The 22,735-nt window shown below is 36.9% G+C and overlaps 1 protein-coding gene across 1 annotated transcript; it reads left to right on the top strand.

Annotated features, from left to right (window-relative positions):
* Window positions 1-637: 637 nt before the first annotated feature.
* LOC112054403 (uncharacterized) lies at window positions 638-21,061 on the top strand. The gene is made up of 5 exons (XM_024094176.2): window positions 638-821; window positions 8,559-8,640; window positions 11,451-11,636; window positions 17,717-17,852; window positions 18,879-21,061. Exons 1-5 carry the CDS (start codon window positions 787-789, stop codon window positions 18,998-19,000), a joined length of 561 nt encoding a protein of 186 aa, XP_023949944.2. The 5' UTR covers window positions 638-786; the 3' UTR covers window positions 19,001-21,061.
* Window positions 21,062-22,735: the final 1,674 nt, after the last annotated feature.

Raw genomic sequence — 22,735 nt, 5'->3', positions numbered from 1 at the left:
TCATTCAATATCACTTAATATTGTGCGTATCAGCTTACGAGTATATATTGTTTACCAACTAAGGTATCTAAAACTTAAAAAAAAAACACAGATATTTGCATTCTAGCTACTTAAAAATGACAGGAATAACCTTGAAGAAGTCCGTAAATCTTTAAAGAACATTGTAAATCATTCAATATTATGCTTACAAACTAATTAATTATTGATAAACACCTATTCAACAAAAGTAATGTTTAGTTTTGTTCAATATTTTTGTAAATCATTCAATATCAATTAATACTGTGCGTTGATACACCTATTCAACACAAGTAATGTTTAGTTTTGTTTAATATTGAATTTTCTTAAAAATATTAAATTTTTTCGCTGTTAAAAGCCTCCCAATCATCATCATTAACAACCCATATTCAGCTCACTGTTGAGCACGAGTCTCCTCCCAGGATGAGAGGGGTTAGGCCTCAGTCCACCACTTCACGACTTCACGCACTTCCTCCTCCGAGGTTTCCTCACGATGTTTTCCTTCACAGTTTGAGATATTCATAGGCAAGTCTGCAATAAACGCTATAAAATGTCTACTAGCTCCTTGTCTATTGCGATTATAAACAGTTTGTCTTCATCGGCGGCCTGCGAATGCGAACACTGTAACATCAACCGGGATTGGGAACCGCGCCGCCTCAGGCTCGCCTCAAGTTTAGTCCAACTTCAGTGTAGTGTGAAGACTCTTGTATACACCACGCAGTTCTAGTGCTTCATTTGTTTATATCAGCTATAAACAGCTCTTCATACAAAATGAATCAAAACGTGAGGGTGGTTTCGGCGCCGAAGTGAGTTTGCTTTACCAATTTTAATAAAACTATTTTTAGTTTTCCGATAACCTTCAGAGTTTGTGCGTCTCGGATAGACCAGTGTGCTTTTTTTGTTCTCAAATCGACGCCATGTTGTATGAATTTGCAGTCAGTAATAGCAATTCTATTAAAAGAATTCGCGATAACCTATTGCTGCATTTTTGTGATAAATATGTGGGTATGACTGGCCTGGATAGCTTTGTTTGTGATATTTGCATTTGTAGTGCAATAGGCGTCGTTAAAAAAATTACGAATTACCAAACATAAAAATATTTAGAAAAAAATCAATAAATAGCTACATAAAGATAGTTTTGTTTGTAAAGGTGTGGGATTTGGAGTGCGTTAGAAGTTCGCATCATTAAAAAAATCTTTTGAGAATTTTCACGAAATAAAAAAAATAAAGTTATAAATTGATACTTGAATTTTTAAAAATGTTTTGGTATTTTGTAAAATATCTCAATTTTTTTTATATTTTTTTAAATATCAAACAATGTTTTTTAGTAAATTAATAATGTTTTTTTGTTTGGATTAGTAATCTAGGTACATTATTTAAAAGTCCATTTTGCGTTTAGTGTCTAAGTAGGTACATAGGTATTTTATATTCGCTCGCTAGCTATCCTTGCAACACGTGGAAAATGCTAACTTTCTCTCACCTTGGTATCTACATAGCAGGGAAAACCTACGCTCATGTGCGGAATACTAGATTAATTATTGAGTAAATAAGTGACAATAAGCGCAACAGTTTCTCTTTAAAAATCATTATTAATTACAAAGTTCATTACTTGACATAAAATAATGAATTCTACTTTTTGTGTGAAGATGATAGCCGATCCAATGATGACTAGGTTTGAATATATTGATTTTTATGAGACATTCGGGTAAATAAGGTCAATGATAACTAATTTATACGTAAAAAGCAAAGATGTCTGGATATTTGCAATTTTAAGTCAATACATGAACTTTAAGCATAAACGCACAAATAACAAAGATATTTGTAACATTGTTTGAACGTCCATACAAATCTAATGATTATGATTTACGACGTCATTAATTCGTGCCATTTTGTTGCCATGAGGCGTTTTTCATAGATCCGTGGCAGTGCCGCAAATCTGACCCTTTAAATCCCTGTAGCTCCTAAAATAAAATGATCACAGATACCCTGATAAATCAACAGCCTGTTTTCGTCCACTGCTGGACATAGGCCTTTCCGAGAGCGCGCCGCCACACACGATCCTCCGCATTCCTCATCCAGCCATTCCAGTACCTTCTTGATGTCGTCGGACCATCTAGCTGGAGGGCGTCCTACCCTGTTACTTTTACAAAATTGCTTTACTATTAGCATACACCTATTTAATCAAAAATTCATTTATTTCAAGTAGGCTCAGTATACAAGCACTTTTGATTAAAGTTATGCATTGGCAGGTCCATCACAGTCTTGGGGATCTTGTTATAGAAGAGTACACCCAAACCTACAAAAGATTTTTTTACTCTTTGGAGACGATATGCAGAAATAACTAACTTATGCCCGTGTCTAGTAAGACGTGGGTTTAGAACTCCTTTTCGTTTGTACAAATTAATATTTTGTCTTACATAGATTATGCTGTTATATATATATTGACAGGCTACTGTTAGTATACCTATTTCTTTAAACTTTTGACGAAGGGACTCGCGTGATTTTAATTTATATATTGCACGAACTGCTCTTTTCTGAAGTACAAATATGGAATGTATATCAGCAGCCTTGCCCCACAACAAAATACCGTAAGACATTACGCTGTGAGAGAATTTGAGAGTATATACCTACACTACAATTAAAAAAAAATTGTAGGTATGTCATCATCCCAATTGCATTATCTAATCCTGGACATCTCCATCGATCGGTAGCTTATCTAATCTGTCGATTTCATATTCATTATCCCGCCTTGACAGTGTCCCGTCCTGTGGACGCCAAAACATGACATCATCGATAAAAGGGAGCGTTGGTAGGCGGTAACCTACCTACTCGTATTTCCTTTGATTGCTTACTATGCCTACTTTGTTAATACAAAAAATGTGTTTTAGCCAGCTTTCTCTAATTGAAGTTTATGAAGCATTTAGGTACGTTGTTGAGAATGAATAGATTACTTAACATGGACGTAGCCAGGATTCAATCTTTTCATTTCATCTTTTGGACTGTCAACGTGGAATAGCCAGCTCTTCTGTCACCGTGGTTACCTTGTTACATATTATTTATTAGCTGTGTTGTAATAATTTTGAAATAAAGTTTTCGCACTGTAACTCCATGGTCCCAGGGTACAAAGAACAAATGTAACTCTCGGTTAGAGAGGCATACTTGTGCCGATTCTATCTCCCTGGTATGACATGGAGCCAATGTGTCAAAGCAAGTAGCGCTCCAAATTAGGGCCCGTCCCATTTCCCAAGGACAGAGAATTTTTGGGTAATATTTTAGGTAGATTTGGAAGGAGGAAGAAAATCTCACATACATCTGTAGACAAAACCAGGAGACGATCCCAGAACCTCATAAATGACCTTAGCCGAACATACTCAGTGGACCAAAAAGGTCCGTTGTCACAGAATACATATTATGTACACGTTGTTCAATTCTTTTGTTGAAATTAATGCTTCCGGTTATTTATTGGTAGTACGTAATGTTAGTAGTTAGAATTCAAGTTCATTAATTCGTGGTTGTAATACAATTATACTAGAAATTGTAACAAAGACGTGTAGGGACAGATGTAAGAGATTTATGATTCACTAGCGGACCCCGACGACTTCATCCGCCCTTATTACGATTGATTAGCAGACGCCCGCGACTTCATCCGCCCTTAGAACTCTTTAATCCCTTAATTTAGCCTTTACAGTAGTATTACTGTTAAAATGGAGTAACTTCTCCCGTTTTCCCAACATTTCCCGTCCCCGCTCTCAAAATCGACGACTCTTCATGACTATTGTACTCGCCTTATGCTAAAAAACGCCTCTACGCCATGTACACAATTGTCCATCATGGTCAATGACGATCAGCCATAGTTTCAACATAAATCGCAATTTGTAAACGCATTAACGCCAGTTGCACACGATCAAGCAGAGGTACCCAAGCATAAGTGAGCAGCTTAGCGATATATAATGGGAAAGTATGGTTTCAACGACATTGGTTACGCCTCCCGTGGCGCAGTGGTATGCGCGGTGGATTCGAGGGTTCGATCCCCGGCTGGGCCGATTGAGGTTTTCTAAATTGGTCTAGGTGTGACTGGTGGAAGGCTCCGGCCGTGGCTAGTTACCACCCTACCGACAATGACGTACCGCCAAACAATTTAGCTTTCCAGTACGATGTCGTGTAGAAACCGAAAGGAGTGTGGTAAATCCTACTCCTAACATTTTTTCTCTGTCTACGTTTGATACTATACTTGATTGTGTGTGGCTGGCGTTATTGTTGCATAACTTTATATAACGGATTGTATGTGCCCGTATTTTATTGTATGTATTGTTCGGCTATATGGATGATGTCATCTTTTAGATACGTAGGTACTCATCTACATTCGATTCTCGTTTTTTGCGCTCCTAAAAGCTGTGGAATTAGGCGTAGGTAGGTTGTTAATGGTTATAGTACCCACGTTGATTGTTGTTGGATTTTTAAAACTCCATACCCCGGTGTTGGATGATATGAATAATTATGCAAACTAAAAGTCAATCGTAACTCAAAGTCAAATTTTGATTCATTAAAAACTTTTATTGCTTTGTTAGTGTTTAGTTTATGAGGGATAATTATAATCATTTCCTGACTTTTAAGTCATTAGCTGATGCCGCGCGGTTTCACCCGCGTGGTTCCCGTTCCCGTCGGAATACGGGAATAATATATAGCCTATAGCCTTCCTCGATAAATGGGCTATCTAACACTGAAAGAATTTTTCAAATCAGACCAGTAGTTGCTGAGATTAGCGCGTTCAAACAAACAAACAAACTTTCATTGACAATGCTATTAATTACCACTAACGGACTCCCGTGAGTTCGTTCATGAGAAAATGTGTGAAAGCTTTCATCCCCTTTTTAAACCCCATTACATTTTACGAATTATGGTAATTAGTACGAATCAATGACTTATAATAACTTGAAAATACTAACAATAACAAAAAAAATTGAAGCATGAAGTTATCAAAACTTTTATGTAATTTCTACGAATTTTTAACCCCTTTCTATTTAACCGATTTAAAAAAAAGAGGAGGTTCTCAATTCGAGTCTATGTTTTTTTTTCAAGTAAATGTTCGCACAAAAAATAGCCTATGCTCTGCTCTTTATTTCTATTTTCTTAAATAGGTATTTCATTTTATTAATGCATCTTTTATTCCGATTCCATTTTGAGTCGTGAAGAATTTCATTTTAATTAAACCGTAAGTTCCTAAATGCGTCTCGCCAAAAAGAAATCTATAAAACTCAGTCGGGTATTTTTATTTGTTATAACCATCTCACAATATTATTTATTTTTAAGGAAAAGCACGTGTAATAAAAACGTGTTGCTACAACCTTGACATTTTGCGATATTTTGTTAAATGCTAGACATAACACATTTTGCATTACCTACAGCGCAAGGATGACTGACAGATGCACCGCGGTTTTACTTGCGTAGTTCCAGGTCTTTAGATATAAAATATATAATATTTTTATACTATATTGTACCTATTAATTTTTATATTATTTGTTGAAGATGTAGCTTTCTAATTTTTTTATTATTAATTGACAGAATTTTCAAAAACGATCGAATGGTTTCTCAGTTTCTTTAAATCTAATCTTGCCTATTTTAAAACATGAATTAATCAGCCATACGGTTCTAAAAGCACGTTGGATTGAGTCTAGATGTGCCATTTGATGTGTCTCTTAAGGCAAGCATTTACATTTATATATTTATTTGCTATAAAACATACCCTAGTCTAATGAATCGGCAAAAATATGGTGGTATTTCGTTTCTAACTCCAGCCACGCGAAACATGACGTAAGCCTTAAACCTGTTCCTACTCGCCGTTGCCGGCGTCTCGGTTTCGTCCTTCTTAACCTGTAGCTTTATTTATATTCGTAGGGAAGCCAAATACGCCGCTTCAACAAGGCAATAGGGATGAGCAAAGTAGATACAATATATCGATATATATCGTATCAATATTTTTCAAATGTATCGATACCTACATATTTTCTAAAATACTCGATTTCTTTACATCGATATGTTTGCCCAACTAAATAATACTTTTTATTTTACTTAGGTTGGCTCCTTTGCTCATTTTTTTATTGGTTTTACCGGCCGTGGCTTTTAAGACCTTCAGTTTTCACTGCACAGACCACAAACGGGTCAAAGACTACACATCATGATATTTTTTTACTAATTTAAAACGTTTTTGATACTCGAAAATAAATATTGAAATTCGATATTTTGAAAAAAAAAAAACATCGCCGATATTTATCGAATATTTTCGAAAAAATATCGATATTTTTATATATCGTTTTTTTTTTGCCCAAGCCTAAAAGACAATACTTTGTTGTTATAGTTTTAGGGAACCTTTATACGACCGTGTCTGTAACCCCGTCTATGGTCTAAGGTCAGCCCGCATTCGCAAGAGCGTTTTTTAACAGGCTTTAAAAAAGTTTTATTATTCAAATGTAGTTTAAATGCTTTCTTCCGGTGGTAGAATCTTTACAAATAGTCATCTGAAGTGTCAAAAGTGCTTGTAAACTGAGCCTTCTTGAAATAAATAAATTTTGATTTTAAATGATTATGAAACACGGCTAAAACTCACGTGATATTACGTCGGAGTATGCCCGACTAGTTTCGAACCCATACGGGGCCCTTAGTCATGAGCTGGTTCTTGCATCGCGGCACGATCCAATGTTTGGATCGTGCCGCGATGCAAGAACCAGCTCATGACTAAGGGCCCCGTATGGGTTCGAAACTAGTCGGGCATGAGCTGGTTCTTGCATCGCGGCACGATCCAAACATTGGATCGTGCCGCGATGCAAGAACCAGCTCATGACTAAGGGCCCCGTATGGGTTCGAAACTAGTCGGGCATACTCCGACGTAATATCACGTGAGTTTTAGCCGTGTTTCATAATCATTTAATATGAATAACACTCACGATAGTTTAAATTCTAAAATTTTGATTTTTTTAAATATCGTTCAAATATAATATGAAGTTAAATGAAGGTCTATTTCCGACGCCCAAAATTGAAAATGCAACACATCGCGAAAAAAGCGTCGCGTATTTAAAACGCTGACGCGTTTTTAAAACATACTTTGGGTATGCATTTGTTCAATTTTAACGCTTTTAAGCGTGCGTTAAAAAAGCACTCGTGCGAATGGGGGCTAACAGTATTTTTTTTTATTCTAATGACAAGTAAGCCCTTGACAGCAATCTCACCTGGTGTCAAGTGACGATGCTGGTTAAGCTATTCTTTCAATTCGAGTGAGGAGGAGGAGGTGATTGGAAGTTTCTATAAAAGGCCTATGTCCTGCAGTGCATCGGCTGATATGACGACTTCCCGAGATTCGCGACCTAAAAACAAACTCTGATTTATATATTATTTATATGAGATATAAATGTATAGTATAAAGTAGGTATAGATAGGTAAGTATGTATAGGTACATCTAAATATGACTAATACAGACTGACATAGTGATCTACAGCCCAAACCAATAGACGGATCGGGCTGAAATTTGGCATTCAGGTAAATGTTATGATGTAGGCATCTGCCAAAAAAAGGATTTTGATCAATTCTACTCCCAAGGGGAGAAAATAAAGGATGAAACTTTGTAAATTTTTCGGCGATTTGGTTGAAATTTGGAATGAAATTTTACTCTGGATTAACACATAAGGCTATTCTTCATCCCCGAAAAATCCAAAGTTGCCGCGGATTTGTGAAAAACTGAATTCCACGCGGACGAAGTCGCGAGCGTCCGCTAGTATGTAACACGGAACATCGATTCCAAAACAGCTATTTTTAGATTATTTCTGTCTGTCTAAACTTGAATGAATAAGTATTGAATTTGAATTTGCCTTGAAATTATGTACATACAAGACATTCGTGACTTCGTGATTCATTTTTTTATTGCTAATGTGCATTGTGTCTGAATACAATAGTAAACTTAAGCTAACATATCCTAATCTTAATATATCACGATATCTCGAAAACCGCTAAACGTACAAAGTTGAAATTTGGCAGGGAGGTAGGTAATAGACATTCACTAAGAACGGATTTTGCGAGAGGGCCGGATTAAGGAGGTCTAAGGGCGGACGAAGTCGCGATAGTTCGGTAGTAACTTTACAAATCCCACGTGGAATGGTGGTAACAATGTTGGCTGCATACCTACCCACGTTGCCAGACAGCCAGGATGATCCTTTAAACAGAAATGAACCAGAACTTACACATTCGAGTTAATTAGACGCGATTAAACAATTCGCAAAAAAATCGGATCTTAAGCCCTTATTCGCACGAGAGTTTTTTCAACGGACGTTAAAAAAGCGTTCAATTACAAGTATATGTTCACACGTCAGCGTTTTAAAAATGCGACGATTTTTTTCAGCAGTTACATTTTCAATTTTGGGCGTCGGAAATGGCTATCAACGCTGGGTTTTAATCCCCCATTCGCACGAGAAAATTCCCTCCCATAAGAAGTTATCACTTCAAAATAAATCGACTATTTTCCTTTTTAAAACTAACTTGAAAAACGTCTTTTCCAGCGATGAAAAGTTCGTGTTTGACACCTGTTGCTGCTGCATTCCTCTGAGGACCGGGTGCCTCATCCTCGGCTACTTGCAACTGGTAAGATTTCCACAAATTTTCCGCACTTTCCATAGATTTAAGCTTATTTTATCTACCCATATTCGGCCAATCTATACTAATATTATAAAGCCGAAGAGTTTGTTTGATTGAACGCGCTAATCTCAGGAACTACTGGTCCGATTCGAATAATTCTTTCAGTGTTAGATAGCCCATTTATCGAGGAAGGCTATAGATTAAATATTATTCCCGTATTCCTACGGGAACGGGAACCACGCGGGTGATACCGCGCGGCGTCAGCTAGTAGTCTACTACGCTGGCTCAATGCGGATTGGCAGAATACACACACGCAGATAATTAAGAAAATTATCTGGTATGCAGGTTTCCTCACGATGTTTTCCTTCACCGTTTGAAATACGTGATTTTTAATTTCCCATTTAAACTTACCTACCACACATCAGAGCAAAGTCTAAGTAAAAATTCATTGATTTCAATAAGGCTTAGTTTACAAGTACTTTTGAAACGTCAGGTAACAGTATTATTTTAAAAAAAGTCGATAATAATTAGTCGAAAATTTAAAAAAAGTTAAGAGGGTTCCATATGCGCCTTGGTCCGAGAAGAGCCCATAACAAACTCAACCAGGTTTTCCTTATTTTGTTGATCACCATTTAACAATAGGTATTTAAGTAAGTATGGTGGTAAGTAGCCATTATAAGAGTTCGGTATCAACCCATATTCGGCTCACTACTGAGCTCGAGTCTCCTCTCAGAATGAGAGGGGTTAGGTCAATAGTCTACCACGATGGCTCAATGCGGATTGGCAGACTTCACACACGCGGAAAATTAAGAAAATTATCTGATATGCAGGTTCTCACGATGTTTTCCTTCACCGTTTGAAACACGTGATATTTAATTTGCAAGCTTTTTTATTAACAGACGATGTTAATTAAATTAAGTCTCTATAATTCCAAAGGTGCGATGTATATTAATATTACTAGCTGACGCCGCGCGGTTTCACCCGCGTGGTTCCGGTTCCCGTAGGAATATGGGGATAATATATAGCCTTCCTCAATAAATGGGCTATATAACACTGAAAGAATTTTGCAAATCGGACTAGTAGTTCCTAAAATTAACGCGTTCAATCAAACAAACAAACTCTTCAGCTTTATAATATTAGTATAGATAAACAGGTAAAGTTTATGTGCTTGTGCATTTGTGAGTTTGTAAGATATTGGTTATCTCTGGATCATTGAGCCTATTTTGTAAAATCTTTTACCAATAGAAAGTCACGTTATTCATGAGTGTCACGGGCTTTATTTTCCTCGAATTTTCATAGGAACCAGAACTATCCAGATGAAACCGCAGGGCTGATATTAATATTAGTATAGATTATTATTATTATTATTCATGACTAGTGGACCCGGTCAAGCTTCGCTTTGACTTATGTGCACTTCTTCCCTATCCCTACTCTACACTAATCTACCCCTACCATACCTTGACTCTTAAACGTTTGTATGGGAAATAGAAAAGGGTCGTTTTTATGGTTTTCCCGGCAATTATTCAAATTTTTCTCACCTTTTAAACCTTCCCTATACCTCCACGAACATTTGAAGACCAAGATAAGATAAATCCGTTTAGCCGTTCTCAAGTTTTAGCGAGACTAACGAACAGCAATTCATTTTTATATACATATATAAGATAGATCGAAGTTTTAAATCACATACCAATGAATTGCAGATACAAGGAAAAACTTGTGTTTGTTATTTAGCATATTAATAATTATACCTTCTCAGTTTGTTTGTTTGCTAACTACGTTAATAATGTCTTATTAACTTCAGGATAATAACAACAGGATAAATACATACTCGTAGATAAATGTACACAAACATAGGTACTATAGTCTGGTAAATTCTTTGATGACACTCCCATGATATGCGGGCGACGGGGGGAAATACTGCGTGGGTGTGAAATCGTGCGTGCGGAGAAGTGCACCAGTCGTGGGTTTTTCATTCTTCATTCTACACGCTCCCCGGCCCGCGCGGACTATCGGTGTTACGAACGAAGTTGCCAAGCTATATTTCAGGTTCCGTGGAGCATTTGTACAATTGATTACTATCAAGTTAATTTTCCGGGAGTAGCTTCATCTTGATGAAACGCTCAACTTTTTTATTTACGAAAATTCTTGGTTCTGGTAGCTAACTGGTTTACCAAATAATAAAAATTTCCGAGTGTCCGAACAAGATAATGTAGGTACTTCGCTATTAATTAATTAAGCAACAGTAAAAAAAAATCTGGTTAGTAACAACTTTTGGTAAACTTACCTCTTCCCAACTTGTATCAATAACGAGGTTGAAATTTGGAATGGAAATTGATTTTACTCTGGATTAACACATAGGCTACTTTTTATCCCGAAAAAATCCATGGTTTCCCGAGATTTGCGAAAACTGATGATTTTGATGATATGTTGTTACTCTTTCACGCCTCAACTTCTGAACCGAATTAGCTGAAATTAAGATATATTATAGCCTGGATTAACACATAGACTACTTTTTATCCCGGAAAAATCTATGAGGGATTTGTTTGGGTTCCCGAGGGATTTGTGGAAAACTAAATTCCACGCGGACGAAGTCGCGGGCGTCCGCTAGTGTATTAATATACCTCACAAACTAATAATAATGATTTTAGAATTTAAACGTTTGGATCGCGCCGCGATGCAAGAACCAGCTCATGACTAAGGGCCCCGTATGGGTTCGAAACTAGTCGGGCATACTCTGACCTAATATCACGTGAGTTTTAGCCGTGTTTCATAATCAATTAATAATAATGATGATGATTGTATGTGTTTCTGTTTAGATCGCCCACATCATCGGCGGTATATTCGCCGTGCTGGCCATTGGCACCGGGCTGGCATTGCTCAACGCTGAGGACGAGAGGTACAAGACGGCTGCGCAGGCGGTCATCATCATCGGGGCTGTTGGGCTCGTGATCATCCTGGTGGCGCTGCCTTTCACCATACTTCTACTCTGTGGACTACATAAGGTAAGGAGTCATCTCTTTCATTTAAAAAGATAAGAAGAAATTACACACTCTATGAAAGGCTACAAGAATCGCCTAGATAACCATCCAAACAATTAATGAAGAATAAGTCCAAATTTTGCTCCTGCTGACCTTTAATAAAGAAAAGAATACATAGGATTCATGTCACTGGATGTAACGCCCTCCAAGTCATGACAACATACAGACCATTTGCTAAATGTTTTTTAAATAACAGATTGCAAAGAAAAAACACCAAAAAAAAAAGATAAGAAAAACCAATGTTGAACCAAACTATGTTTCACAATATGTGTCAGGACATTTAACTAACATGTCAAAATGTAACCAAAATAGAACGGAATTTACTGCTCGAGACAGAGAGATTCTCACTGCCTAACCCAGAGAAAGAGACAGTAATCCAGATGGATTACTCTCTCTTTTTTTCCCTGTTGAGTAAGAGCCGATAGCCACCACCAGGGAGGGGGGGGTTTGGGCGAGCGTAGAAGCATCGGCAAGCACGAAGGCTAAAAGAAAGACAGAGGAAGGAACAACTCTCTGAGGGAGTCTCCTATGACACTCGGACCTAGGCTTAGAGGGCCGATCGGGAGGGAGTAACCGTGACCTGGAAGGAACCGTACAGCGAGCGCCTTATAAAACGAGCCGCTCCCACTATCTCAATACCACTCTTTACGAAACAACTAGCGCTATCTAGCGTCATCACAAGCCGACCAAATGATTCCAACAATAGTCGAGTGAAGTCATATCCTTCTCAGACTATTCTCTTCCCACTATATTATAAAAAGGAGATATTTATATAAAATTGTTACGGCAGTTAAAATAAAAGGGTATTTGTAGATTTCAGTTCAGTTCTTTGTTAGGCAGCGTGAACACCGTCTCGCTTCTAGTCACGTCAGTGATTTTGTGCGGTAATGTTTTGTGGTGTAATTATTGATCATAAATTTGTTAGTGTGGGCATGGAGAATATGTTGGGCAGGGGAGGCGAGTGTTGATGCATTCTAAAATGATCCCTTAAACCTAATCCCAATGTCACAAGTCCTGGGACCTGCTCGAGGTGTTTCCTCTACCACAAACTAATAGTACAATCACTGTCGATGCTACCCGTTAAGTTATATTAGGGTAAAATTGTTCCTTTAACAACCATGGCCGGGGGTTTAAAATGGCTTAATTATCACCATCATCATTATCAACCCATATTCGGCTCACTGCTGAGCTTGAGTCTCCTCTCAGAATGAGAGGGGTTAGGCCAATAGTTCACCACGGAGTAGCCCAATGCGGATTGGCAGACTTTACACAAGCAGAGAATTAAGAAAATTCTCTGGTAAGCAGGTTTCCTCACGATGTTTGAATTTGCCGTTTGAGACACGATACATTTAATTTCTTAAAATGCACACAACTGAAAAGTTGGAGGTGGATGCCCCGGACTAGATTCGAACCTACACCCTCCGGAATAGTTTATAACAGACTTCAAATGCGCTCCCACGACCTCGTCGACCCTCTACCCGATTGTGTCAACTGATTAGTAACAATTAAACTAAATTTAGGTAGAGCGAAGGCCATACTAATGCGCTTGACCGCGACGGATGGGTTAGTATGTGAGTAATAGTTTTAATTCATTAACATCCTACTAATCCTACTATCCTATTTCCTACTAATATTATAAATGCGAAAGTTTGTATGGATGTTTGGATGTATGGATGTTTGATACTCTATTACGCCGCTACTACTTAAGAGATTTAGCTGAAAGGACATGGCCGAAAAATGACATTGCGTTTACACGTACTTAGCAAGTGTATTTATATAATAAAAATAGAAAGATGAATTAACACATAATTCTTAACCTCTCTGAACTTCTCAGTTTTTATTTAAAAATAAAAAAGATCGCAATATGAATTCGTCCACATCCAATGCTTCTGTCCAAAGAATACTCGCGCTAATTTTAAGAACTACTGGTCCGATTTGAAAAATTCTTTCAGTGTTAGATAGCCCATTTATCGAGGAAGGTTATGGCATATATATAATCCCCGTATTCTTAAGGGAACGGGAACCAGGCGGGTGAAACCGCGCGGCGTCAGCTAGTAATCAAAATAAAATCCATACTTATAGTAATTTAATATACCAATTTTTAGCATTATAAAATACCAAATATCATTTGTGTAAATTGAAATTAGTAACTCATACAAAAATCGGCCATGTCCTTTGGAATGGAAATAGATTTTACTCTGAATTAACACATAGGCTACTTTTTATCCCGAAAAAATCTAAGGTTTACCAACGGCTTGAGTATACAACGTGTCCCAAAATTCAACGATAAGCGGGCGCCAAAAGATTGACCTGCTCATGAGCACTTAAGGAAAAATAATAAAAAAAATATACCTAATTTTTTTTTTTAGTTACAAAATAAATTTTAAAATTCTTTGAAAATTTACACCTTGTATGATATTTTGAACTACCGCAGCTACAATTTCTTAAATATGCTTAAGATTTTTTTTGTATCGGAACCTAAGTAGTACTACTATTCACCACAACTCTTAAAAACACCACAATGCCCGCAGTTTTTACACAAAAAAAAATCAAAATATTTTTTTTCCCTCAAATTTTTAAAGATTTTTACTTTCAGTCTACTTTGACTCATGGTCTTGCAAAAAAAAGTATGAACACCGCTATGGCAAGTTATTTTCAAAGTTGACGCAACTAATCAAGATTTCAAAATAGTATAATACCCTAGGATAACTAGTCACAAAAAAAAATATGCGTACCATTTGTAAACAAGAACCAAATTTCTTAATTGTTCTTGTTGTTAGTAATAAATTTTACTATGTTCCAAAAATGTGTTTGTTATTTTAATTACACAACATTAAAGTAAATGTTCGAATTGTTTTCCACCGGCATTAATACAGGCACGACATCGCCTTAAAAACGACCGTTTTATTTTTCGCGCATATCTTCTAGCATTGATATGTGCCGCAGCCTGAGTGATTTTTTGCCGAAGCTCGTCCAATGTCGTAATCGGTTTTGCGTAGATCCTGTCTTTGAGACAACCCCAATAAAAGAAATCCAGGGGGTTTAGGTCGGGTGATCGGGGTGGCCATAGGATAGGACCAAGTCGCCCGATCCAACGCCCCGGATACTCGTGGTCTAGGTATTGTCTCACAGGACGAGCGTAGTGAGCTGGGCAACCATCATTTTGATACCACATATTTTGAAGGTCGCTTAGGGGGACGTCTTCTAGTAATTCTTGCAAATCATTTTGTAAAAAGTTCAAATAACTGTCCCCATCTAAGTTTCCTTGTAATTCAAAAGGCCCAATCACTTTTCCATTTAAAATGCCCGTCCATAAGTTGACCTTAAATTGATATTGGGATTTGTCTTCTCTCATCAGGTGCGGATTCTCATTGCTCCAGCTGTGTAGGTTGTGAAGATTTAAATAGCCATCTTTCTTGCAGGTTGTTTCATCCGACCATAGTACTTTATCCAAGAACTGAGGATCTTCCCGATGCTTTTGAAGCATCACTCGGCAAAATGCGATCCGCAGTGGATAGTCCCGTGATAGTAACGTTTGTACACGTCTGTAATGATATGGGTGTAGCCGATGACGTTTTAGTATTCGATGTGCTGAACTTTTTGGGATTCCCGTAGCTGCTTCTATGGCACGCACTGAGGTAGTTGAATCAATGTTTATTTCATTGAGAACTTCTTCATCGCATTCCGATCTAGGTCTTCCAGCGTTTCTTCTAGCTGACGGCAAACGACCCTCCGAAAACGCTTGATGCACATTCATAAATACCCGATAATCTGGATATCTTTGAGCGTTTGGGTACCTTTCTCGATACAATCTGCTAGCAGCGTTAGCATTGCACCGACATTCTCCATAAATGAGATGCATGTTAGCGTATTCCATCGGCGTGTATGGTTGCGGCATGATAACGCTAAACAGTCCAAAATACACCAAAAGTCCAATTCACAAAACACAGGCACAGTCCAAAATAATGCCAGGTCAGTTCAGTTTGCAGATCACTTAAGTCCAGTCCAAAATGCAAAGCCAAAAGTCGTTAGTACGAGAGCCACGTCAATTGAATACGGAAAGTTGCGCAGTAAACAAAGGAGCAGAGCGTACTGACTTGCTGGGAACAGGATTTTCTTTACCTGCATCATTGTCATTCAACAAAGAACATCTGTCTATCCCTCTCTAACGTATACTTATCGCTATCTTTCTCTCTCTCTCTCTCTCTTATTTTTAAATGTTATCGTTCGTTCCATTAAAATTCTAGGAAATTGCAACGTATGACTCACATCATTTTGTGCATAAAGTAAAAGTGATTTCTAGGAGCAAAAACATTTTAGAAATTTAGTTCTTGTTTACAAATGGTACGCATATTTTTTTTTTGCGACTAGTTATCCTAGGGTATTATACTATTTTGAAATCTTGATTAGTTGCGTCAACTTTGAAAATAACTTGCCATAGCGGTGTTCATACTTTTTTTTGCAAGACCATGAGTCAAAGTAGACTGAAAGTAAAAATCTTTAAAAATTTGAGGGAAAAAAAATATTTTGATATTTTTTTGTGTAAAAACTGCGGGCATTGTGGTGTTTTTAAGAGTTGTGGTGAATAGTAGTACTACTTAGGTTCCGATACAAAAAAAATCTTAAGCATATTTAAGAAATTGTAGCTGCGGTAGTTCAAAATATCATACAAGGTGTAAATTTTCAAAGAATTTTAAAATTTATTTTGTAACTAAAAAAAAAATTTAGGTATATTTTTTTTATTATTTTTCCTTAAGTGCTCATGAGCAGGTCAATCTTTTGGCGCCCGCTTATCGTTGAATTTTGGGACACGTTGTATAATATTTATGCATAGAAGTGACTAAAATCTAAATGGTGTGACCTCAGTTTCATTAACGAATTTTTGACCAGTAGCATTCCAAAGGAGTCTTAAAATTTAACCTTAATTGGCCTAACGCTGGCTTAAATGGTTGATAGCCATAAAGTCATTAAGCCAGCGCTGTTGTTGCAATAAAAATAACGATTACCTACGACCGAATTGAGTACAATAGGCACTCAACGTTTCAAAATGTTTACGAGCTTCCTAAATATCTGTTTTGGTTGCCTATGCTGATAATAATAGTATAGGAGCCGTAGACGGGATTTTTGCAGTTACTCGAGCGCGGCAGATGAACATGGGAGTAGGCTTTGCACGTTGTTAAGTACCTCCACCAAGTATGAGTCCTTATTATTGGTGGGAAACCAAAAAAAACTATCTTCAGAAATACTCAACCAGCACGTCAGATTAAGAGATTCTTTTTTAAGGTTAATAAAAGGTTAAGGTTGGTGAGTTGATAGCTTAAAGGTGTGCATTTTTAATATCTGACGATTTGAGCGTAACGTAATGGAATGGGAGGGTTTTAAAGTTACAAAATAAACCTCTTATATTTCTGTTAGCGAGCGCGGCTAATTTTTTACTTATTGTATTATGAATGAATTAATCTCCTGGATAATCGCTCATGTTTTCGGACGATTTCAGTGAGCCCCACAGTTTCCCCACAGCTGATAGCGAAAAAAGTTTATAACCATTTATTATTCCTATTATCTAATCTACCAAATCTAACTGATTCCAATGACGCTTTAGTAACTTGAGCCTCAATAGCTCAACGGTTAGAGCGGTCGGATTCATCACTGAGGGGTGGTGGTTCGATCCCTGCCCCGTTGGTCTATTGTCGTACCCACTCCTAGTACAGTCTTTCCCGACTAGTTGGAGGGGAATGGGAATATTGGTCATATTCAGAAAAGATATGGCAAATATTCTATAAAAAAAACTGCAAATTTAGCATCCCTCGCTCCCCTACTATAAAGGTTGAATCATTATTATCAGCATAATATTTTAAAGGCTCGATACAAAGTCAAGCCTCATTCCTAATGCTAGCCACTCACCATCCAATATGTTCATGAGCTCGTGTCTATAGCCATGTGACTCTGAAACTCTTCAGCTTAATAATATTAGTATAGATAATTGAATCGGGTAGTAAGTTTCATGCAAAAAGAAATAAAATCGATTTTTCTCAAATTTTCAGGAGAGACGCAATTTTGTCAAGTATTATCTCGTCTTCGCTGTGGTGTGCTTGGTGTTAGGCATCATCGTGCAGATCGCCAAGTACTCAGGGGGCTATGGAGACAGCAAGGAGTTACCGTCAATTATAATTAATATTGGTAAGTAATCAATAATACATCAACAACCCATATTCGGCTCACTGTTGAACATAAGTCCCCCCCAGAATGAGTGGGGCTAGGACTTAGTCCACCACGCTGGCCCAATGCGGATTGGCAGACTTTACACACAGGGAAATAAGATAATTCTCAGATATGCTGGTTTCCTAACGATGTATTTTTTCGTTCACCGTTTGAGACACGTTAAAATGCACATAACTGAAAAGTTGGAGGTGCATGCCCCGGACCGGATTCGAACCTATACGTCCTACGAATCGCAGGGAGAGGTATATACATATCCACTAGGCTCTCACGTCTACAACAATCAACACATCATATAAATAAAAAAGAAGTGTCTGTCTTTGATTTTGAGATAACTGTGTTTTCTTAAGTGCTTTTAGTTATTTACACGATATCTATACATACAAACCGGCTGAATCGATTTTAATGACTCTTTCATTGGAAGATGGAGGACATTATTGAGAAACATATAGGCTACTTTTTAACCCGAAAAAATCCATGACCCCGCAGGATTTGTGAAAAACTGAATAAAAAAAATATCACACGTAATAATTTATAAACACCAGATGAAAATCAGTGCTGCAGGACCAGTTTCTGGTTTATATGTGGTATATCGCAGGGTATTGTCTTGCGTTATTGTGATGTCTGCTTAAAAGGTCATGTAGCATTATGCTGAGCTGGGGTCGTTTTCTGGGTTATGCCATATATCGCAGGATAATGTCCAGAGATATTGTGATGTGTGCTTAAAAGTTCATGTAGCATTATGCTGAGCTGGGACCATTTTCTGGGTTATGCCACACATTGCAGGGTATTGTCCTGAAATATTGTGATGTGTGTTTAAAATGTCATGTAGCATTATGCTGAGCTGGAGTCATTTTCAGGGTTATGCCATATATCGCAGGGTATTTCACGGGAGAGCATATTGAAGATATTGTGCTTTGTGGCAAAATATTGAATTTTTTTAAGGTTATTTTTTTTTATATATAATCTGTTTGTTTTGTATTTCAGTGCTGACCATCTACTTCTTGCTGGTACTGCGGAGCCAATACATCAAGATGGGCTATGACAACAACGTACCAGTCCAGCACTACAACCCGGACGCGCAACTGATGAACGTACAAAAAGTTTAACTCTTTTTCTATATTTATATATTTTACCTGTAAGCAATTCATTGTGTACGTTTTTGAATTAATGGAATATGTCACGAGGGTTAGTACAGTATAAAAAAAAAAAAATTAAAGATATTGAAAATCCCCCGACACTAATTATTATTAGTTTCGCTAAGTTTCAGAAATTTCTATAATTTAAGTGATAAATTTAAGATTGTAAAATATCGATAGCCTTCCCTATCGATTTCTCCGTCTCAAATAATGTAAAAAAGACGCCCATTCAAGTTTCTACAGGAGCTGTCATAAAAAAAAAATGTTTTTATCAGACTTTTTATATTATATTTCTATCTATATGTTGTTGTCTTCTTATCTACGTCGAGGGTTAATAAAACGAATTGATTTAACTCCTTTGAAAGTGTGCCATAAACCATTTCTTTCATAGCCCAAACTAAAGTAAAAAGAAGAACAGTTAGGGGGTTAGCATTTGTTATTATTCGTACATAATTATAAGATCGAACAAAGTTAATGTTATCTTTAGATAAGTTACTTCTCAATACAATTGAAATATTTGCTATTTTTTTATACAGTAAAGATAAATCTTAAAAATAAAAGATTATTGACATGGTATATCATAATGGCTCCTCTACACTATCGGCTATAATGGACGGATAAAAACGATCCTGAATCATTTGCCTATCTAGACTAATATTATGAAGCTGAAGGGTTTGTTTATTTGTTTGCTTGAACGCGTTTATTTTAGGAACTACTGGTCCGATTTGAAAATTTTTTCAGTGTTAGATAGCCCATTTATCGAAGAAGGCTATAGGCTATATTATCCCCGTATTCCTAAAAGAACGGAAAACACGCGGGTAAAACCGTGCGTCGTCAGCTAGTTGGTATTAAAATCAGTTGTCTCGGGTTTTGACATCTAGACATCATTATCACCAGCCTCGTTCCAGGGCAAGCCTCGTAAAAATGTCTTACAGGTTATTTAAAATTTAGTTATTTATAATGATTTCTTTAAACTCCTCGTTGATCCAGTGGTAAAGTTATATGTTTCATGATTATACAGATAACAGTGACGTGTGAATCGTGCATGATAGTGTAGAGGAGACATAAAAGTTTAGATTTAGAACATATCTAAGCGTTTATGCTGTTATTATTAATTCTTGTTTTATTCAATTTCACAAAGCCTTTAATGTAAGTAAATTGTGGTAACCACGCAATTGTACAATTTTTTTATATTTTTGGTCAGGTTTTACGTAAGCGAACATATGTCAACTTGTACGAACCCTCACAGTCACACAAGTAAGCTCAGTTTGGTCAATCAGAGGGCCTAGTGGCAGTTTGATACTGTTAATATCGCGTTAACGTAAACGCGAAATTCTAACGATTTGAAACAGCGCCATCTAGTGGCACTTTTGCACAACTGTTTCAATTCCATATAAATTCGTGTTTACGTCAACGCGATAGTAACAGTATCAAACTGCCACGAATGCCCTCAGAATAGTATTTGCATTGCAATTTATAGTCAGCTCTGACGTGGCAACAGCTTTAACAACCCCGTTTGGATATTATACTCCGCGCCACGAAACAAGTCCCGAAGACGCGGCGCTAATGTCTTAATGGCACTCATAGTCATTTGGTAATTGCGGTCTTATTGGCATTTGTGTAAGGCGCTGTCAATTTTAGTTCAGGTTTTAGCCGCGGGACTTATTTCGTGGCGTGGAGTCTATGTCTACTACACTGTTTTGTGTACCTTAATAAACGCCTCGTGTTCAGAGCGGACTAGAGTTGTTGCGAGTTCTATTTTATAAAAAACTTACTATTTTTTATTACTATTATTATTCTCTAATTCGTAAGACATTTAATAATTCAAAAAATTACATTATAAGCTATGATGATTATGATATGTTAAATATCTACTTAATAATTATTTTGTTTATCATTCTGCCGTATCGGCCTGTTATTCATTAAGATCTACCTCTTTTCAATGTATTGCAAAGCAATTGTTGTACGAGGTACAAGAAAAAATATTTTTTTAAAACAAAATAAAGATACTTACTTTTTAAAATAACTAAATTGTTTTCTTTGTAAACATTTAAACAAAATGGCAGTACGCCACCCACATATAACGTGATGAGAAATAGACAAAATTTTAGCCTAAGGCAACTCAGTGTGTCTAGTCCCAGTCACATTCCTTTCGTGCTAAAGCAATGAAAGAGATATTTCTGGTTACTGGCTGCAATTGGTTTACTTTTGCATATATCTTTACATGATATACGAGTAAGGAGTACAAGCATATTTGTATTCTTATCTACTCTTATGTGTAGTCTATAAAGAGTTTAAAAAACATGTTTAAAAGAAGTTTTTAAAAGTTCTGACTTTTATTTTCTTTTATAATATGTATGTATGTGAAGGTAATAATATTATAATAATGTGTTATAGACAAAAAAACCGTGATAGCCCAGTGGATATGACCTTAGCCTCCGATTCCGGAGGGCGTGGGTTCGAATCCGATTCGGGGCATGCACCTCTAACTTTTCAGCTGTGTGCATTTTAAGAAATTAAATATCACGTGTTTCAAAAAACGGTGAAGGAAACCGGCATACCAGAGAATTTTCTTAATTCTTTGCGTGTGTGACGTCTGCCAATCCGCATTGGGCCAGCGTGGTGGACTATTGGCATTCATTATTTCTCTCATTCTGAGAGGAGACTCGAGCTCAGCAATGAGCCGAATATGGGTTGAGAATGATGATGATGATGAGACAAAAATTAAATTAAATTGTACAATACACTCGGTTATTATTTACTTAGTAAATTATATTTATTATTATATTTTTTAATTAAGTACAAGTTTATACAGGTAATTTTAAAATTTGAATTTGGGAATAGGGCGCACCAACACCTTAGCAGCCCAAAATCAACTTTACCTGCCCGTGGTGCACCCCGCCGATCAGGGTCCCTGGGACCCCTTCTAGGGTCGCGGATATCAGACGGCAGTCGTTACGCACAAACCTGTACAACCACGCTACATCAACAATGGAGAGAACAACAAGGAATAGTAGGATAAAGGTTAGGGCGTCGCCACAAAACGACGCGCAGCCACATTTTATTTTAGTTATTTATTTATTTAACTATATATAATAATTACTATGATAAAAATTAAAAGGTTGACAATGCTGTAATTAAATCTACTATGAACTTAAAAATAATTAAAAATTAAAAAGAGAAATCTAATTTTACAATTAAAACTACACATAATACATAAAAACACTACGTTTATCTTAATATAACAATAATTAGAAACAAAATGTAAACAAAAACAGAAAAGGTGGGTATGAAGTAAATAAAACTGGTGTCTGAGTGATATTTGTATATACAGGCTGTTCATACAATATTTGGTAATACTTATGTTACTCATATTTATTAATGATAAGTTTTAGATAATACTCTTTTAATTTTTGTTTTATATTTTTTATAGTTAGAATGTCAAACATCGCCCAAAACCAGCAACAAGTGGGCTAGGGCTACCACGTAAGGTACAAGCGTAAGGGACACATCGTCTTTTAAAGTCAAAGTCTGTGTATACCAAGGTTCAGCTCTGAGGCCCTTTTTATTTAATGTTTTGCTAGATACTGTTACCGAGGATATTCAGGATCCACCACCGTGGCTTCTAATGTATGCGGACGATATCGCATATCCAAGACACGGAGATGAAAATGCTACGATGGATGCCGACAAAGTAACGAGCAC

The sequence above is a fragment of the Bicyclus anynana genome, chromosome 16 (assembly GCF_947172395.1).
Source record: "Bicyclus anynana chromosome 16, ilBicAnyn1.1, whole genome shotgun sequence".
In the NCBI taxonomy this organism is placed as follows: Eukaryota; Metazoa; Arthropoda; class Insecta; order Lepidoptera; family Nymphalidae; genus Bicyclus; species Bicyclus anynana.
This window is presented reverse-complemented; position numbering and strand designations above follow the sequence as displayed.